The sequence below is a fragment of the Polyodon spathula genome, chromosome 16 (assembly GCF_017654505.1).
Source record: "Polyodon spathula isolate WHYD16114869_AA chromosome 16, ASM1765450v1, whole genome shotgun sequence".
Lineage (NCBI taxonomy): Eukaryota > Metazoa > Chordata > Actinopteri > Acipenseriformes > Polyodontidae > Polyodon > Polyodon spathula.
The window spans coordinates 19,245,099-19,266,370 of record NC_054549.1 but is presented as its reverse complement, the minus strand read 5'-3'; the positions used below and the strand labels follow the sequence as shown (position 1 = coordinate 19,266,370).

The 21,272-nt window shown below is 43.2% G+C and overlaps 1 protein-coding gene across 1 annotated transcript in view; it reads right to left on the bottom strand.

The window, feature by feature from the left end:
- Positions 1 to 21,272, bottom strand: part of LOC121328959 (von Willebrand factor A domain-containing protein 5B1-like) — a 95,267-nt gene that overhangs the window by 46,952 nt on the left and 27,043 nt on the right. The window contains exon 4 of the mRNA XM_041274115.1: positions 720 to 875. Coding sequence (XP_041130049.1) covers positions 720 to 875 — 156 coding nt within the window. The remainder of the gene's footprint in view (positions 1 to 719; positions 876 to 21,272) is intronic.

Sequence of the window (21,272 nt, the reverse complement as noted above, 5' to 3'; positions counted from 1 at the left end):
AGGTTTGAGTGGGTTGCTATTAAGAGAATTGTGGTTGCTGGTCACGTTAGACAGGTGGTCGCTTAATACAGGTAAATAAAAGCACAAATATCATTGGGAGGAATTTAAAGTGGTCACTTAGACCAGTTGGTCACTAAATAAAGGTAGTCACATGAGCAGGTTTGACTGTAGTGTAACACACTCAGAGTTCGGCAGTCAGTTGTTTGCAATCATTCACAGTGTTATTTGCAGCAACTCAAATACTGGATTCAGAAGCTGATCTTCAGTTCTCGTTGCCTGCCATAGATATTGGTAACATACACTATATCAGAAGTGTTTAATCCTGCTAGTCTCCTCTTTATTTCACTATCTGACCTACATATAATAAACAGTGAACAAGTGAAGGGTATTATACCGTATGCAGTATAATATAGTACTCAACAACATGGACTAACTGTATGAAATGACTGCTAAAATAAATAACATCCAGAATAGTTAAACTTTGCAATAGTGTTAAATAAATGAGCTTAACTAAGGGCTGTTTAAATGTTCTATTCATTTGTTACATGGATGCTGTGTTTCTGTAATAAGGTCACCCCCCCCGTCCCGTCCCCCCCCTCCATAAGGCCACATTGTGTCTGTCTCTTGAGAAGCCTTAATAGAGAGGTTTCCATTGAATGACTTTAATAGAAAGGGGGCTGATGGAAAACTCAACCAAAGAAACTCTCCACTCAGCTTACCACTCTGACAGGTTCCATTGGACATCGTACAGCAGTCGAAGTAACAGTCGTCCATCTTTGCTTTGTCTTTTATTTGCACTGTTAGGATCCTTCTGGATATCATTGCTTCGAAACCAACAACAGTGGAGAACTCGTCCAACGGGTACACAAAGAGACCTAAACAACAAAGGAAGGGATGTTTAACAATGGGTACTGAGCATATCAGTGCAGCTCAGAAAAGCACTGTCCTCGCATTCGTACGTCTTATATTCTTTTTATCAGCTTGCAATATTTTGGAGAATGTAGTCATTCTAAAAAAACACTTTAACACTTGATAAACAATTGCTTATTAACAGTGTTTTTTTTTTTTTTTTTAAATATAATATTACTTATACAACATTTACATTGCTTAATTGTGCGTAATATTTTTGTTGTCATTTTGGCTTTGTAAAACTGATGAGGATGTTTTTTTTTTTTTTTTTTTTTTTTGTTTTTTTTTTTTTTTTTTTTCAATTGTATTAGAAAAGAAACAAATCTGACTCAAGATGCAAAACCAAAAAAGTGTCAGCAACTTTATATTACACAAATACAGTAGTAGTAATTATATATATTTTTTGAAAAATACAAAAATTGCAAAACTGTTAACTGTTTTTATACATGTGCTGTCTTGCCTGGCATTGTGAAACTGCTCGGTCCTAACAGACTGTTCTGTAACGGCTAACATCCATCACAGGGCTGCAGAGAGAGCGCTTTGCTTACTAAACCCACCCCTCCTGTCTGCAGACATCTTGTGGAATCTAGGCCTTTCTGCACTGCAGGTTTAGTTCATTTAAGAGGGAGACTCAACCAGCGACTGACAAGCGATCTGAACAGAGTCACCCTTATAATGGCCGGGCATCTGAGCCTTTCATATTGAACTCATATATATTAACTGATCAGCTGCTAGAAGGAGATTTATTTCACACACACACACACACCCCGTCCAATCAAAGCTCATCCTTGAGTGCAAAGACAAGCGCTCCTCCCCCAGGCTTGTCAGCACGATCCCCAGGCTTGTCAGTGCTCCTCCCCCAGGCTTGTCAGTGCTCCTCCCCCAGGCTTGTCAGCGCAATCCCCCAGGCTTGTCAGCACTCCTCCCCAGCAGTGTTGCCAGGTCCGTGGTTTTCCCGCAGAATTGGGCTACTTTAAAAAGACAGCCCCTGGAAATATTTAGGAGTCGCTGGTTGCTACTTTTTGGGATACCTTCAAGAGGTCTTGTGGTTTTTTGAGCTAGTTATAAAAGAATAACTTTATTAAAATGAATAAACTTTTGCAGCCTACCCGCTGCAGTGCACACAAACAATGGAAAACTGTGTTTCCCTATAAAATAACATGTTGTGCATGACCACAACGACCACTACACATGACCATGCGAGTGGAAAAGGAGAGACAAACGATTGTGTTAATTGACAGTGAAAAGGAGCCATTTTAAGAAACGGTAGAAATATCCAAACCGCTAAAAAGCAGGAAAAGTAAAGAAGTTTAAGAAAAGTAAAGAACCAGAGATGCCACTGAGTAAGTGGGCTAAATACAGAAAAAAAATATTGCAAAGACTGGGAGAAAGAAAAAGAGTTAAAAGAGTGGATTAGCAGTGTACCTGCCGATGACTCATGAAAGATGACTGCATGTAGGTACTGTAAATGTGAAGTCCAAGCACATCACAGCGATCTGTTAGCTCACTGTAAGACAGAGAAACACACTAGAAACACGGCTCCATTTTCAAATGCAAGAAGCATATTTGACACGGGATTTAAGAAAAAAGTTGACAATTCCGGTAAAATGTGTGAGTTGAAGCTGGCAGCCCATATTGCTTGCCATTCCAGTATCCTCACCGTAGATCATTTGGGATGCAGTCAGGGAAGTTGCACAGAAGGATATTAGTCTTCATAGAACAAAATGATCAGCACTTATAAAATCTGTCATCGGGCCCGTTGTTCATCAGGAGATGCTTGAAGACATCGACAAATATGCAAACTTATGGAAACTATAATAAGATCCAAAATGGAAAATTACCTATATGGTAACAGGGTCCTGGGAGACAGTCAACATGGTTTTAGGAAAGGGAGATCGTGTCTAACTAACTTGTTTGATTTTTTTGAGGATGCAACATCGATAATGGATAATTGCAAAGCATATGACATGGTTTATTTAGATTTCCAGAAAGCTTTTGACAAATGATTAATTCTCAAACTGAACGCAGTTGGGATTCAAGGAAACACATGTACATGGATTAGGGAGTGGTTAACATGTAGAAAACAGAAAGTACTGATTAGAGGAGAAACCTCAGAATGGAGTGAGGTAACCAGTGGAGTACCACAGGGATCAGTATTAGGTCCTCTGCTATTCCTAATCTACATTAATGATTTAGATTCTGGTATAGTAAGCAAACTTGTTAAATTTGCAGACGACACAAAAGTAGGAGGAGTGGCAAACACTGTTGCAGCAGCAAAGGTCATTCAAAATGATCTAGACAAGATTCAGAACTGGGCAGACACATGGCAAATGACATTTAATAGAGAAAAGTGTAAGGTACTGCACGCAGGAAATAAAAAATGTACATTATAAATATCATATGGGAGATATTGAAATTGGAGAAGGAATCTATGAAAAAGACCTAGGAGTTTTTGTTGACTCAGAAATGTCTTCATCTAGACAATGTGGGGAAGCTATAAAAAAAAGGCCAACAAGATGCTCGGATACATTGTGAAAAGTGTTGAATTTAAATCAAGGGAAGTAATGTTAAAACTGTACAATGCACTTCCTCATCTTGAATATTGTGTGCAGTTCTGGTCACCTCGCTATAAAAAAGATATTGCTGCTCTAGAAAGAGTGCAAAGAAGAGCGACCAGAATTATTCCGGGCTTAAAAGGCATGTCATATGCAGACAGGCTAAAAGAATTGAATCTGTTCAGTCTTGAACAAAGAAGACTACGTGGCGACCTAATTCAAGCATTCAAAATTCTAAAAGGTATTGACAGTGTCGACCCAAGGGACTTTTTCAGCCTGAAAAAAGAAACAAGGACCAGGGGTCACAAATGGAGTTTAGAAAAAGGGGCATTCAGAACAGAAAATAGGAGACACTTTTTTACACAGAGAATTGTGAGGGTCTGGAATCAACTCCCCAGTAATGTTGTTGAAGCTGACACCCTGGGATCCTTCAAGAAGCTGCTTGATGAGATTTTGGGATCAATAAGCTACTAACAACCAAACGAGCAAGATGGGCCGAATGGCCTCCTCTCGTTTGTAAACTTTCTTATGTTCTTATGTTCTTATAGCTTTTAATTGTAGAAGAAAGCAGAGACATCAGTGCAAGCCACTCTGTGTGGTGTTAAGGTACTTCAGCAGAAAACTTGAACGTATCGTGACGTCGTTTGCCAGGATTGTTAGCTTGCCAGCCGGTGATTCTCACAGCATTGTAACAGCCTTATTCAAATTCTTAAAGGAAAACCAATTGGAACTGGAAAGATGCATTGGTCTGGCAACAGACGATTGTAGTACAATGTGTGGGAAAAATAATTCGATACTAATAAAGTTAAGGGAGGTGAATCCAAAAATAGCGTACATTAAGTGTGTTTGTCATTCACTGAAGCTCTGTGCATCTAAAACAATGGACGTACTTCCTCGAAACATTGAGTACATGGTATCACAGATGTACTTGTGGTTTTCCCACAGCACTCAGCGTCAAAATAAGTGTCACATTCTCTATGCCACCATTAATGTTGGAGAAGCCCCACTGAAGATTTTGCAGCTTTCTGACACAAGATGGCTCACAATTAGCCAGTGTGTTGATCGAGTGCTTTCTCAGTACGAAGAGCTGAAGTTGCACTTTCAGCTTACAAAGAACACTGAAAGGAACTACAATGCTGAACTACTGTACCAGATGTATTCAGACCACGTAAACAGAATGCATCTGTTTTTTCTTGGGCCCGTTGTCAATGAGGTTAACAAAATAAACAAGCTGTTTCAGCTTGACAGCGCCAATCCAGCAAAACTTCTTGTTGATTTAATGACATTTTACCGCAGTTTGATCCAACGAATCATGAAACCTCATGATTTTCCAACATGGTCATCTGTAATGGACTTGGACATAACGTCCGACAAAAACAGCTTGCCACTTTTGGCAGTGGACTTCGGGATCAAGTTCCAGTTGGAACTGTCAGAATCAAACATCGAACCTCAGAAAACAGAGGATGTCAAACGCAGATGCAGAGATTACATGTTCAAGTTTCTGAAAGAGATAAAACAAAGATTGCCTCCCAATATCTAGCAACTTGAGTCACTTACCGTTCTCAGCCCAACTGTTGTACTCAGTTCCAAAAAGCCACAGCTGGCAAATTTATTATTTTTGCCACTATGCAATGGAGATCTTGGCAAACTCCAACAGCAATGGCGAGCTTAAACAATGTACACTGGGTGCACACTGAAGAAGAGTTCTGAGTTAAAGTGGTGAAACACATCGATGCAGCTGGTGATAAAGATTTCACTGAACTTGGTCTTTTTGCCTTATCTTTTTTAGCACTGCCATTTAGCAATGCATCAGTGGAACGAGCTTTTTCACAAATGGCACTAATCAAAACCGAATGCAAGAAAAATTGTTGGAAAACATTCTTAGGGTCAGAGCATATATGCAGCGTAATAAGATGTGCTGCAACCAATTTGAGCCACCCAAAGCAATGCTGTCACTGTTTACAGGCGAAGCAAATAACGCACAAGATGGTGCCGACTCAGAGGAGCTTTTTTGAAACTAAAACAATTATGTGACCCTGGACAGCAAAATCAGTCGGAAGTCGCATATGTAGATTTTACACAGTGGCCAGATTACTGAGTGAAGTCATGAATTATCGATTTTGAGTTTTACACGTTTTTGTGTACTTAACAGTCCAAACTATCGTTTTATCAAGTATATTTTGTGAAATAATGTCTCTATTATACTGTAAATAGACAGTTTGGTAACAACAGCGACCTATAGATTGTCAAAATTGGCAGTTCTGGTCACCTCGCTATAAAAAAGATATTGCTGCTCTAGAAAGAGTGCAAAGAAGAGCGACCAGAATTATTCCAGGTTTAAAAGGCATGCCCTATGCAGACAGGCTAAAATAATTGAATCTGTTCAGTCTTGAACAAAGAAGACTACTTGGCGACCTAATTCAAGCATTCAAAATTCTAAAAGGTATTGACAGTGTCGACCCAAGGGACTTTTTCAGCCTGAAAAAAGAAACAAGGACCAGGGGTCACAAATGGAGATTAGACAAAGGGGCATTCAGAACAGAAAATAGGAGGCACTTTTTTACACAGAGAATTGTGAGGGTCTGGAATCAACTCCCCAGTAATGTTGTTGAAGCTGACACCCTGGGATCCTTCAAGAAGCTGCTTGATGAGATTTTGGGATCAATAAGCTACTAACAACCAAACGAGCAAGATGGGCCGAATGGCCTCCTCTCGTTTGTAAACTTTCTTATGTTCTTATGTTCTAAAATTAGCTGAAACAAAGACTAAAATCCGTACAATTCACGGAATCACAGCAACATCGTCCTTCCGCACATACAAATCATCCGGGTATTTTTGAACGCTGTAGTTTCCCTCTTTCCCGCTACGTAGGTCATTAATAGACTGACATCTTATTTAGCCAATGAAAACGGTTTTAAGAAGTGGTTGTAGTGTAAACAGTTCTGCTTGTTGCTATGCGTGACGTCATTTGGCTTCTTGTTGTATCCACTGATTGGCTGAATGCCTCCACGCGCTTTGACTTCTGGGACAGCGGCATTGCTGTGGTTGTGAACGCAGAGAACTTGCGATATTAAACTCCGGCAAATAAATAAATAAATAAATCACAGGCGAATTATGTCTTTATCAAAAGAACAGGATGTTGCAAATTCTCTTAACATTTTACATCCAGCAACATGGAATCTGCTGCGACTGACAGACAGTGGATGCAGCTGGTTTCGGGGTGTTTTTGTGATAGTGCGTGCTCGTTTGACAGTGAGTGGTGATGTAGATGACTCTGTTAATGTTGACAGCATAAGCGAAGATGATCGTTTCAGTGCTGATAGTGATGACGACGTGGCTGTCATTGATGAAGTAGCTGTGGTGATGGAGAATCATGTCGCTGACATTGTTATTGATAACAATACTAGAACCCAGTTGCAAAAAAACATAATTACAGCTGTGTAAATAAGTCGTCAAAATACAGATGCAAACTGAATGATGGGAAACCCTGTGTTGAGGTATTTTCTGTCGAAAATATATTTGACCTGAGGACATCAATGGGTTCTTTGCCAGACCGAGAAGGATCTGATTCTCTTAGGAAAAATCAGCGCCACTATCAGCAATGACCTAATCAGCACTAATCCTGGACTAGCTAGTGTTAACTGAGGTAAGGTAGTCCAAGATATGTATTTCAGAATATGCAAATACCAAGTAAAATGTAAATAGTAAATGTAAACTGTTCAGCAGTTTTAATTTAAAAGCATTTCCATTTTTGTTAAAAAAAAAAAAAAAAAGCTATGAATTGTAAAAAAAATTGAATTGTTCTATGTTTCAATAAATGAAAAATAAATATTTGTATCATATAATTTCTTTGTCATATTTTGCAGAAAGGTATGAGGAGTTATTGGTGAACATTTGGTGTATGTGTCAGAATTCTAACATAATGGTTGCTACGGAAATAGCTGGAAAGTATGTGTCCCATGTTTCAACTTAATTTTCTCAAAATGGCGTCTTCTGACTTTGCTGATTTCAAAATGTTATATCTCGGGCTCCATTTGAGATATATCAATAAGTGTGGTATTATTTTAAAGCTTATTATATGTCCAATCCATTGCCACAATAAAACAGTTTTTGAAAATTTTGACCAAGTGACTGATTTCGCTGTCTATAAGAAAAAAAAACAACACAGTAAAAATGTTTTATTTTGTACATACTTTTTTTTTTTTTTTTTACATACTTTTTTCTTTGTACATATTTAAAATGGACTTGAGATACACCTGTATGATGATAACTGCTGGCCCTTGCACGAGGAGATTGAAGGTAAGAATTAAAAATGTTTTTATGTGTTATATTTCAATGCATGGGGCATACTTTCAATTAACTTTTTTCTGTTTATTTAAAAAAAGGCAAGCTGTTGGCTCTATTTTTTGAAATTTGTTAAGGTGCATTTAATTGATGTGGATGTTTAATTGATGTAATTAATGTGATCGTCTAGTTAGATTGGTGGTATAACTTTAAAAGATTGAAGTGTTTTCTTCTTTGGGAAACAGAGGCAGCATTAAAGGAATCACACTGTAATCCGGTTGCTAGTATGAATGTTGATTGTGCCTTCAGAGTTTCGTATGATTTTTATTTTTTAATGACATGTGGATGAGCAGTGCTGGGGCTCGTCATTTTTATCACATCTATACTAGATATCTTTTCTTACAAAAACATTTGATTTTTTATGCATAGTTCTGCATGTTAATAGCAATAAGCTTGGTTTCAGTAAAAAAAAATTGGGCTAGTTTTGAAATGACTTTGGGCTATAAACACTGTAGAAATCTGGCAACCCTGCTCACCAGCCTTGTCAGCGATCTTGTCAGCGCTCCCCCCCAGGCTTGTCAGCGCTCCTCCCCAAGGCTTGTCAGCGCTCCTCCCCCAGGCTTGTCAGCGCTCCTCCCCCAGGCTTGTCAGCGCTCCTCCCCCAGGCTTGTCAGCGCTCCTCCCCCAGGCTTGTCAGCGCTCCTCCCCCAGGCTTGTCAGCGCTCCTCCCCCAGGCTTGTCAGCGCTCCTCCCCGGGCTTGTCAGTACGATCCAGGCTTGTCAGTGCTCCTCCCCCAGGCTTGTCAGCGCTCCTCCCCCAGGCTTGTCAGTGCTCCTCCTCCAGATCCCCCAGGCTTGTCAGCGCTCCTCCCCCAGGCTTGTCAGCGCTCCTCCCCCAGGCTTGTCAGCGCTCCTCCTCCAGGCTTGTCAGCGCTCCTCCCCCAGGCTTGTCAGCGCTTGTCAGTCCCCCCCCAGGCTTGTCAGCGCTCCTCCCCCAGGCTTGTCAGCGCTCCTCCCCCAGGCTTGTCAGCGCTCCCCCCCCAGGCTTGTCAGCGCTCCTCCCCCAGGCTTGTCAGCGCTCCTCCCCCAGGCTTGTCAGCGCTCCTCCCCCAGGCTTGTCAGCGCGATCCTCCAGGCTTGTCAGCGCTCCTCCCCCAGGCTTGTCAGCGCTCCTCCCCCAGGCTTGTCAGCTCTCCTCCCCCAGGCTTGTCAGCGCTCCTCCCCCAGGCTTGTCAGTACGATCCCCCCCAGGCTTGTCAGCGCTCCTCCCCCAGGCTTGTCAGCACTCCTCCCCCAGGCTTGTCAGCGCTCCTCCCCCAGGCTTGTCAGCGCTCCTCCCCCAGGCTTGTCAGCGCTCCTCCCCCAGGCTTGTCAGCGCTCCTCCCCCAGGCTTGTCAGCGCTCCTCCCCCAGGCTTGTCAGCGCTCCTCCTCCAGGCTTGTCAGCGCTCCTCCTCCAGGCTTGTCAGCGCTCCTCCCCCAGGCTTGTCAGCGCTCCTCCCCCAGGCTTGTCAGCGCTCCTCCCCCAGGCTTGTCAGCTCTCCTCCCCCAGGCTTGTCAGCGCTCCTCCAGGCTTGTCAGCGCGATCCTCCGTGCTTCCGAACAGTCCCGGGAGGGGTTTGCACAGCACGTGGCAGGCACTCTTCTCCAACGGCCCCTCCGAGCGAACGGAAAGACAGCTATGTCATGTCAGACACGGATCCAATCCAGAAGCTTGTCCAGCGCTGACAACCCCAGGTTGTCATACGCTCGCATAACCATGGGGCTTGTCATGAATGATCCCCAGGCTTTTCGAGCGCTCTTCTACCAGGCTTGTCAGCGCTCTCTCCACAGGACTTGTCAGCGCTTTTCTCCAGGCAAAAGCAGCGCTCGAACCGCGAGTAGAGCTCGATCCCCAGGGCTGTGCACAGTAAAGATCCCCCCCAGGCTTATCACCAATCCTTAGCTCCTCCCCCAGGCTTGTCAGTGCTCAATCCCCCAGGCTTGTCAGCGCTCCTCCCCCAGGCTTGTCAGCGCTCCTCCCCCAGGCTTGTCAGCGCTCCTCCCCCAGGCTTGTCAGTACGATCCCCCAGGCTTGTCAGCGCTCCTCCCCCAGGCTTGTCAGCGCTCCTCCCCCAGGCTTGTCAGCTGTGCTCCTCCCCCAGGCTTGTCAGCGCTCCTCCCCCAGGCTTGTCAGCGCTCTCCTCCCCCAGGCTTGTCAGCGCTCCTCCCCCAGGCTTGTCAGCGCTCCTCCCCCAGGCTTGTCAGCGCTCCTCCCCCAGGCTTGTCAGCGCTCCTCCCCCAGGCTTGTCAGCGCTCCTCCCCCAGGCTTGTCAGCGCTCCTCCCCCAGGCTTGTCAGTGCAATCCCCCAGGCTTGTCAGCGCGATCCCCCAGGCTTGTCAGCGCTCCTCCCCCAGGCTTGTCAGCGCTCCTCCCCCAGGCTTGTCAGCGCTCCTCCCCCAGGCTTGTCAGCGCTCCTCCCCCAGGCTTGTCAGCGCTCCTCCCCCAGGCTTGTCAGCGCTCCTCCCCCAGGCTTGTCAGCGCTCCTCCCCCAGGCTTGTCAGCGCTCCTCCCCCAGGCTTGTCAGTACGATCCCCCAGGCTTGTCAGCCCTCCTCCCCCAGGCTTGTCAGTGCGATCCTCCAGGCTTGTCAGCGCTCCTCCCCCAGGCTTGTCAGCGCTCCTCCCCCAGGCTTGTCAGCGCTCCTCCCCCAGGCTTGTCAGCGCTCCTCCCCCAGGCTTGTCAGCGCTCCTCCCCCAGGCTTGTCAGCGCTCCTCCCCCAGGCTTGTCAGCGCTCCTCCCCCAGGCTTGTCAGTGCTCCTCCTCCAGGCTTGTCAGCGCTCCTCCCCCAGGCTTGTCAGCGCTCCTCCCCCAGGCTTGTCAGCGCTCCTCCCCCAGGCTTGTCAGCGCTCCTCCCCCAGGCTTGTCAGCGCTCCTCCCCCAGGCTTGTCAGCGCTCCTCCCCCAGGCTTGTCAGCGCTCCTCCCCCTTGTCAGGCTTCCCCCAGGCTTGTCAGCGCTCCTCCCCCAGGCTTGTCAGCGCTCCTCCCCCAGGCTTGTCAGCGCTCCTCCCCCAGGCTTGTCAGCGCTCCTCCCCCAGGCTTGTCAGCGCTTGTCTCCTCCTTGTCAGGCTTGTCAGCGCTCCTCCCCCAGGCTTGTCAGCGCGCCTCTCCCAGGCTTGTTGTCAGCCTCCCCCAGGCTTGTCAGCGCTCCTCCCCCATCCTTGTTTAATTTCGGATGACTAATTTTAAAATGTTCTGAAAGTTTCTCGTCAGCAAAAGGGTCGTGGTTGATCTAGTTGTTCGAAGCTCAGTTTTAGGTAATGGTGCACTGTAGGCGTATAAGCCCATAAGATCCATTAACTCCCCAACCACTAGGAGGAGATCCATTACAAGCTGTATAACCAAATATATTTCTTTAAAAAAACAGCAAGCAACTGATTTATTGCTTCAGAAGTTGTTAATGATGTAACCATATGTGGCACGGCAGCATCACAGCACAGATGGTATTTGCAGGGAGAGACTCAGACACAGAAAGCTGCAGGTTTAATGCAGTTTATTTATAGCACTGACAAAACACACTTAACAAAATAAACAGCACAAGGGCCAAAACAAAAGGGTTTACAAAAACACACTAATGTAAACAAGACGGGACAGCACAGCATGGAACACAAACATGGACATCCACCTCCTTCACCAACATTAATTCACAAATCCTCACTAACACCTGTGAACACCTTATACATCTGTAGGTGGAGCCTAATTCATTATTTATTCACTTGTCGGCTCCAGCTACATTCCTACAGGTTTTGACGGAGAAATTTACCCCCCCCACACACACACACACACACACACACACAATTCCGTCCCGCTTTCAAAGTGCCAACACCATGTTTAAAAAGATTACAAAGATATTGTCCCCCAGTTTATATTCTGCTCTAATAAATGTATTATTTATAAGCTGGTGTTAGGGTAGGGATATTCTGTCAGTAATGAATAGCTTAATGCCTGAACTGGGTGGCGGGGGCCAACAATCTTAATTGAAATGTAGCTGCTCTGCAGTTGAGGTTTGGCTCCTATAAATAATGCATAGAGAATGTGTGCAGACAGAATGGACGTGAACAGCACTGTACCCAGAATGATGCAAGTCTTATATGAAACCGCCTCACATACTGTATGAGTCGGCCCTATTCACAAAGATCTAGCGTTTGCTAAAGAACATTTTAATGTGAATGTAATGTAATGTTATTTATTTTACAATGTTTGCAATTCTGTTGAGCGGTTCTGTGTTCTGTTGTTTCAATATTAAGTTCTCTCTGTTTCTGTCTTTAACTGCGGGGAGATAGTGACAGAAACCTTCATAGTGTGACCACTCAACTCTCCCAATCCCATTTATTCTGTAGACAAAGATGCAGGCGTTTTAATCATGGGGATCCTTGCAGATCTGTGCAGATGTGTTTTAATCACAGAGATCCTTGCAGATCTGTGCAGATGTGTTTTAATCATGGAAATCCTTGCAGATCTGTGCAGATGTGTTTTAATCACAGAGATTCTTGCAGATCTGTGCAGATGTGTTTTAATCATGGAGATCCTTGCAGATCTGTGCAGATGTGTTTTAATCACAGAGATCCTTGCAGATCTGTGCAGATGTGTTTTAATCACAGAGATCCTTGCAGATCTGTGCAGATGTGTTTTAATCACAGAGATCCTTGCAGATCTGTGCAGATGTGTTTTAATCACAGAGATCCTTGCAGATCTGTGCAGATGTGTTTTAATCACAGAGATCCTTGCAGATCTGTGCAGATGTGTTTTAATCACAGAGATCCTTTCAGATCTGTGCAGATGTGTTATAATCATGAATATCCTAGCAGACCTGTTTTAATCACAGAGATCTATGCAGATCTGTGCAGCCGAGCGTTCGACGCGGCCAGCTGCATGGATCACACGCAGCTCCAGTAAGCTGGCTGCACAGGGCTCAGGGGTTATTTGCTGATCTGCAACCCCAGTACTGCCACCTTGACAGTGGAGGGGAACGACACACCAGTTCAACATAAGAACATTATTTCTTTACTATAAACATTATAGGTACATTTATTATTATTTTTAAACAAAAGCTACTCGCTGATCTCTCTCTCTCTCTCTCCCTCTCTCTCTCTGTGTGTGTATATATATATATATATATATATATATATATATATATATATATATATATATATATATATATATATATATATATATTGTAAGGTACCAGGGAGGGGGTTAAAATCCTTCCCTGCTAAAAACCTTGTGAGAATGCACATTTGGGTGTTATGGGGTTTAATTGTGTAATTGTTTTATTGTTTAGTAATCCCCTGCACCTGATGGTAGTTGTAAATTAGAGCCAGGTGCAGGGTATTTAAGAGAGGCAGCCAGTCTGTTCCAGGCTGCTGTGCGTAGGGAGGCAGAAGGTGTGGTCTGCTTCCAAGCAGTCAAGGTAAAGTGCTGTGTTAAACCTTGTGAGTTGTGTTTGGGTTACAGGTAAACAGCTTAGCTGTCCTGGTTGAGTTAGGTTCCAGACTGTATAGTTAGTGCTCCAAGAAGGAGCTAGGTGTTTGTTTGTTTTGTTTAATTTATTTGATTGGTGTTTATTAAAAGTGCGCATCAGCACTTAAATCAATTCCATTTCTGTGTCCTGGGTCTATTTTTAAAGGGGCAACGAACGTGAAAAGTGAAAGGATCTTTTACATATGGTACCAGAAGTGTGTGTGGGCGCCCCTATGACCCAGTAAAATGGAAACCCTAGAGGATTTGGTCGCTTTGATGAAGAGAAACACTGCTGCTCAGATTGAGCAGAATAAGAGATGGAGATTGGAACTTGGATTGCCAGAGCCAGAGCCGACGGAGCTGGATCTGCTGCTCCAAAAATGGGAGCAGGCAAGACAAGCCCAGCCGCCGCTCCCAGAGCCCAGAGAAGAGGAGCCGCCGCTCCCAGAGCCCAGAGAAGAGGAGCCGCCGCTCCCAGAGCCCAGAGAAGAGGAGCCGCCGCTCCCAGAGCCCAGAGAAGAGGAGCCGCCGCTCCCAGAGCCCAGAGAAGGGGAGCCGCCGCTCCCAGAGCCCAGAGAAGAGGAGCCGCCGCTCCCAGAGCCCAGAGAGGGAGGAGCGATGAACAAAGAGGAGGAGGTGAGGTGCCCACCTCCATCACCCCAGCGAACCAGTCCGGCACTGCCAGTTGCGGTCCCTTGCCCCTTGCTCCTGGACACCCTGCCGGTCTTCCTAGACCTTCCTGCGCTGGACCTGGAGCCCAGGAGTCTGCAACATTGGCCACAGCTTTTCCCCTGGTTCCCTGCTCCGCTCTTCCCGAGCACCCAGACGTCGCTGGGCTGCTGCCAGACGTCGCTGTTTCTCCCCCTGTTCGCTGCTTCGCTCCCCCTGGGTGATCGGACATCGCTGCACCGGTCCCCAGTGGAAGATCTCTGTCCACTGCTGCATCCTCCTGTTCCCCGGTCGTCACTTCGGTCGGCCCTGTCATCCCGGTGGGGTCCCTTGTCGCTGGTTCAGGGTCCCTTCCCGGAAGTGCCGGAAGGTTCGACCCACCCTCAAGTCCGCCCGTGGAAGAGGGCGGAAATGGACATTTCGGGACTTGAGTGTGGGTGGTTGTGTTTTAGGGGAGGGGGTGGCCTTGGTATGGCCGATCAGTGTTTCACACTTGAGGGGGAGGATGTGTAAGGTACCAGGGAGGGGGTTAAAATCCTTCCCTGCTAAAAACCTTGTGAGAATGCACATTTGGGTATTATGGGGTTTAATTGTGTAATTGTTTTAATTGTTTAGTAATCCCCTGCACCTGATGGTAGTTGTAAATTAGAGCCAGGTGCAGGGTATTTAAGAGAGGCAGCCAGTCTGTTCCAGGCTGCTGTGCGTAGGGAGGCAGAAGGTGTGGTCTGCTTCCAAGCAGTCAAGGTAAAGTGCTGTGTTAAACCTTGTGAGTTGTGTTTGGGTTACAGGTAAACAGCTTAGCTGTCCTGGTTGAGTTAGGTTCCAGACTGTATAGTTAGTGCTCCAAGAAGGAGCTAGGTGTTTGTTTGTTTTGTTTAATTTAGTTGATTGGTGTTTATTAAAAGTGTGCGTCAGCACTTAAATCAATTCCATTTCTGTGTCCTGGGTCTACTTTGAAAGGGGCAACGAACGTGAAAAGTGAAAGGATCGTTTACAATATATATACACACAGTGCCTTGCAAAAGTATTCAGACCCCTGATCAATTCTCTCATATTACTGAATTACAAATGGTACATTGAAATTTCGTTCTGTTTGATATTTTATTTTTAAACACTGAAACTCAGAATCAGTTATTGTAAGGTGACATTGGTTTTATGTTGGGAAATATTTTTAAGAAAAATAAAAAACTGAAATATCTTGCTTAAGTATTCAACCCCTGTGCTGTGAAAGCTCCCAGTTTGCACCGATGAAAGAAATTGCCCTAACAAGGACACAATTACCTTACCATTGGCCTCCACCTGTGAACCATTAAAGTTCCTGTCACATTTTCTGGATAAAAACCCCACTGTTGAAGGATCATTGGTAAGGCTGTGAATCTGAAGGAAAATTAAGACCAAAGAGCATTCTACAGAAGTTAGAGATAAAGTAATACAAATGCATAGATTAGGGAAAGGGTACAAAATAATATCCAAGTGTTTGGATATCCTAGTGAGCACAGTTGGATCAATAATCAGGAAGTGGAAGCTGCATCACACCACCCAGGCACTGAAAAGAAAAGGCCATCCCTCAAAACTCAGCACTCAGACAAAAAGGAGACTTGTGAGAGAAGCCACAGAGGCCAACAATCACTTTGAAGGAGCTACAGAGTTCAGTGGCTGGGAGTTGAGTAATGGTGCACCAGTCAACCATATCAAGAGCTCTGCATAACACTGGCCTGTATGGGAGGGTGGCAAGAAAGAAGCCATTACTCAAAAAGTACCATCTGAAAGCACGTCTGGAGTTTGCCAGAAAGCATGAGAGTGACCCAGCTGCGATGTGGGAAAAGGTTTTGTGGTCAGATGAGACCAAGATAGAGCTTTATGGCCAAAACTCAAAGCGCTATGTGTGGCGCAAACCTAACACTGCCCATGCCTCAAGACACAGTGAAGTATGGTGGTGGCAGCATCATGCTGTGGGAATGCCTCTCATCAGCAGGGACTGGGCATCTTGTTACAATTGAAGGAAGAACGGATGGAGCAAAATACAAGAAAATACTGCAAGAGAATCTGCTGCAGTCCGCTAAAAAACTGAAGCTTGGGAGGAAATTCACCTTTCAGCAGGACAATGATCCCAAGCACAAGACCAAAGCAACACTGGAGTGGCTCAACAACAAAAAGGTGAATGTCCTACAGTGGCCCAGTCAAAGTCCTGATCTCAATCCCATTGAGAATCTGTGGCACTATTTGAAAATTGTGGTCCACAAGCGTTGTCCAACCAACCTGAACAACCTGGAGCAAATCTGCCAAGAAGAATGGGCCAAAATCACTCCGACACTGTGTGCAAAGCTGGTACATACTTACCCCAAAATACTTAAAGCTGTTATTGCAGCGAAAGGTGGCTCTACTAAATATTAATGTGTGGGGGTTGAATACTTATGCAAGCAAGATATTTCCATTTTTTATTTTTCTTAAAAATATTTCCCCACAAAAAATTAATGTCAATTTACAATAATTGATTTTGAGTTTCAGTGTTTTAAAATAAAATATCGAACAGAACGAAATTTCAATGTACCATTTGTAATTCAATAATATGAGAGAATTTGTCAGGGGTCTGAATACTTTTGCAAGGCACTGTGTATATATATATATATATATATATATATATATATATATATATAATATATAAGAACATAAGAAAGTTTACAAACGAGAGGAGGCCATTCGGCCCATCTTGCTCGTTTGGTTGTTAGTAGCTTATTGATCCCAGAATCTCATCAAGCAGCTTCTTGAAGGATCCCAGGGTGTCAGCTTCAACAACATTACTGGGGAGTTGATTCCAGACCCTCACAATTCTCTGTGTAAAAAAGTGCCTCCTATTTTCTGTTCTGAATGCCCCTTTGTCTAATCTCCATTTGTGACCCCTGGTCCTTGTTTCTTTTTTCAGGCTGAAAAAGTCCCTTGGGTCGACACTGTCAATACCTTTTAGAATTTTGAATGCTTGAATTAGGTCGCCACGTAGTCTTCTTTGTTCAAGACTGAACAGATTCAATTCTTTTAGCCTGTCTGCATATGACATGCCTTTTAAGCCCAGAATAATTCTGGTCGCTATTCTTTGCACTCTTTCTAGAGCAGCAATATCTTTTTTACAGCGAGGTGACCAGAACTGCACACAATATTCAAGATGAGGTCTTACTAGTGCATTGTACAGTTTTAACATTACTTCCCTTGATTTAAATTCACCACTTTTCACAATGTATCCGAGCATCTTGTTAACCTTTTTTATAGCTTCCCCACATTGTCTAGATGAAGACATTTCTGAGTCAACAAAAACTCCTAGGTCTTTTTCATAGATTCCTTCTCCAATTTCAATATCTCCCATATGATATTTATAATGTACATTTTTATTTCCTGCGTGCAGTACCTTACACTTTTCTCTATTAAATGTCATTTGCCATGTGTCTGCCCAGTTCTGAATCTTGTCTAGATCATTTTGAATGACTTTTGCTGCTGCAACAGTGTTTGCCACTCCTCCTACTTTTGTGTTGTCTGCAAATTTAACAAGTTTGCTTACTATACCAGAATCTAAATCATTAATGTAGATTAGGAATAGCAGAGGACCTAATACTGATCCCTGTGGTACACCACTGGTTACCACACTCCATTCTGAGGTTTTTCCTCTAATCAGTACTTTCTGTTTTCTACATGTTAACCACTCCCTAATCCATGTACATGTGTTTCCTTGAATCCCAACTGCGTTCAGTTTGAGAATTAATCTTTTGTGCGGGACTTTGTCAAAAGCTTTCTGGAAATCTAAATAAACCATGTCATATGCTTTGCAATTATCCATTATCGATGTTGCATCCTCAAAAAAAATCAAGCAAGTTAGTTAGACACGATCTCCCTTTCCTAAAACCATGTTGACTGTCTCCCAGGACCCTGTTACCATATAGGTAATTTTCCATTTTGGATCTTATTATAGTTTCCATAAGTTTGCATATAATAGAAGTCAGGCTTACTGGTCTGTAGTTACCTGGTTCAGTTTTGTTTCCCTTTTTGTGGATCGGTATTACATTTGCAATTTTCCAGTCTGTCGGTACCACCCCTGTGTCAAGAGACTGCTGCATGATCTTGGTTAGCGGTTTGTAAATTACTTCTTTCATTTCTTTGAGTACTACTGGGAGGATCTCATCCGGCCCAGGGGATTTGTTTATTTTAAGAGCTCCTAGTCCCTTTAACACTTCTGCCTCAGTTATGCTAAAGTTATTTAAAACTGGATAGGAACTGGATGACATGTGGGGCATGTTGTCAGTATCTTCCTTTGTAAAAACTTGTGAAAAGTAATCATTTAATATATTTGCTATTTTTTTTCTTCATCTACGATTTTGCCATTTGTATCTCTTATGTTCTCTTGCTGTTTGTAATATTGGAAAAACATTTTGGAATTGGTTTTAGCTCCCTTAGCAATGTTCATTTCTATTTCTCTCTTGGCCTTTCTAACTTCCTTTTTGACTTGCGTTTGCAGTTCTGTGTACTCTTTCTGCGTACTTTCTTTTTGGTCCTTTTTTAATGCTCTGTAAAGTGCCTTTTTTCGCTGAATATTTTTTTTAATTGATCTATTAAACCATTTTGGCAATTTAGTTTTACATTTAGATTTGTCTACTTTAGGGATGTAATTGTTTTGCGCCTCTAGTACTACATTTTTGAAGAACAACCATCCTTCTTCTGTGGGTGTTTTCTCTATTTTACTCCAATCTACTTCTGTTAGTCTCTGTTTCATACCTTCATAGTTTGCTTTTCTAAAATTGTAAACCTTAGCTTTAGTCGTTACTTTTGGGGTTTTAAAAAACACTTCAAATGAGATCATGTTGTGGTCTGAGTTTGCCAGTGGTTCTCTGACCTCTGTTTTAGTTATTCTATCTTCGTTATTTGAAAAGACTAAATCAAGGCATGCCTCCCCTCTAGTGCCTGGGAGATCCCAGAATATAACTATATATATATTATAATATTATATTCCTCTATATATCTATATATATATATATATATATATATATATATATAGATATATATTCATCCGTCAATATTACTAATTATTGCACAGTAGCACCGGACTACAAAATTAAAATCAAAAGATTGAGTAGGCAGTCAATGAGAATTAATATGACTCTGTTCCTGAGTTTTTAAATTTAGTTTCTGAGCATCCCAGTGCAGCTCTTACAGTTAGATGTTGGATCTCGAAAAAGGAGTTGGCCTCATGACAAAATATTTTGTTTTCAGTTTAAAAAAAAAAACTTAAACTGCCTGAAAATCATATCTCAGTCAATCAATCAATCTTTATTTTATATAGTGCCTTTCATAGTGGACCACCATCACAAAGCAATTTACAAGATGCAGTAAAAAGAAGAAAATCCATAATACTTTAAATAGAGATATGCATAATACATGATATATGGTAGAAAACCATGCATATTACATTAAATACAGTGAAAGATGCATAATACATGATAATAGCATAATACATAAAACAGTAGCAACAACACAGCAGCTAATAGCAGATATCAGGCTTAAGAGCATGGAAAGCAAGAGAACAGGTGGGTCTTGAGAGCTGATTTAAAGCGAGCGACAGTGGGAGCATTATGCACCAAAGCTAGCAGAGAGTTCCAAAGAGCAAGCTGAGGAGGTACTCGGGACCTGCGAGATGAAGGGCATTGTAGGTGAGCAGGAGAATTGTGATGTGTTCAAGTTTCTTACAACTGGTAAGGATCCTGGCAGTGGCATTCTGGACTAGCTGCAGTCGGTTTATGGTGCGTGCCGGGAGACCACCATATAGTGAGTTGCAGTAGTCAAGTCGAGAGGAGACAAATGCATGGCAAAATATCTCTGCATCCTTGAGGGAAAGGTAAGGACTGACTTTGGAGATGTTTCGAAGAGGGTAGAAGGAAGATTTGCCCACGGAGGAGATGTGGGCATCAAAGGAGAGGTTGCTGTCAAGAGGTACACCAAGGCTTCATACTGTGGGGGAAGGCAGCAGCAGACAGTTTCCGAGGTTCAGGGCAGCTATAGTGAAATTCTTAAGTTGAGTTTTAGATCCTACTAGAAGGAGTTTAGATTTGCTAGTGTTCAGCTACAGAAAGTTAGCAGATATCCAGGCCTTGATGTCTTGAATGCAAGCTGAGAGATGGACCATGACATGTCTGTATATAATTTGGACTCCATAAGATTGACTGTAACATTGTCTTTTCCTTTTGTGAGTGGGAAATGTGTTTATTTTATCCTTTAAAATACTTTTTCGCCACTCGTCTATTAAAATAATTCTTCTCACGAAAAAAGATTTTGTTGCGGTCGAAAGAAGAAATACGTATGTTTTTTGTTCAGAGTTATATTTCTTTTGTTGTGAGTGGGATCTTCTTTCGAAAAGAATTTGGACAGCCACCGCCGAGTTCTCGGGAGAGGTTTGCCTGATACAGGCAGCACTTCCGGGGACAGCAGCGCCAGGTACCTCCCTTACATTTTAATTGCTTATATCTCGGTCTTTGTTCAAGTTAGAAAGGATTATTTGTTTTTCCGAAAAAACAACCATTAACCGCCGCCATGTCCTTGGCTAATAATAAAAACATGTAGTGTGGCGGGGTGGCGGCCACGAGGAGACCATGCATGATGAGCTGAGCGGACTGAGCAAGGGAGGGAAGGTGGGGGGAGAACCTAGGAACCTGTTACAATTTTTTGTGTTACTGTGCGTGGTTGTGCTTGTGTGTTACTGCTCACTCTGTATCTCTCACTATACCGGCTCCATTCTTCCTGCCTGCCTGTCAGTATTGTGTGTGTGAGAGAGAGGTGACTGCATCACTGTCAGGGAGGAGCGAGAATTAAGCATGAGCTTATAGTGTAGTGGTTAGCACGTTTGCCTAGCATGCCAAAGATCACTGTTCCAAAAACTTTTTATGGTTTATGATCATTTATGAGTTTTCGTTTATGAGTGCGAACATCCCAAATGCTAACAGTGTATTACATTTTATGTATTAAATATTTGATGATTTGTGTTTGGTTTTATTACTGTGTGCATGATGATTTGTGTTTGGTTTTATTACTGTGTGCATGATGATTTGTGTTTGGTTTTATTACTGTGCATGATGATTTGTGTTTGGTTTTATTACTGTGTGCATGATGATTTGTGTTTGGTTTTATTACTGTGTGCATGATGATTTGTGTTTGGTTTTATTACTGTCTTGTATTGCTTCTGCAGTCATGTTCTGACCAGTCACTTTTGAGCCACTCAAGTTCAGTTGTGTTTGTTTGAGTTTGTGTTTGTGTTTGGTGGGTGGTGCATATTATCCATCGCATGATTTCAATTCATGATAATGACACAGAGGGATTCCCTAAA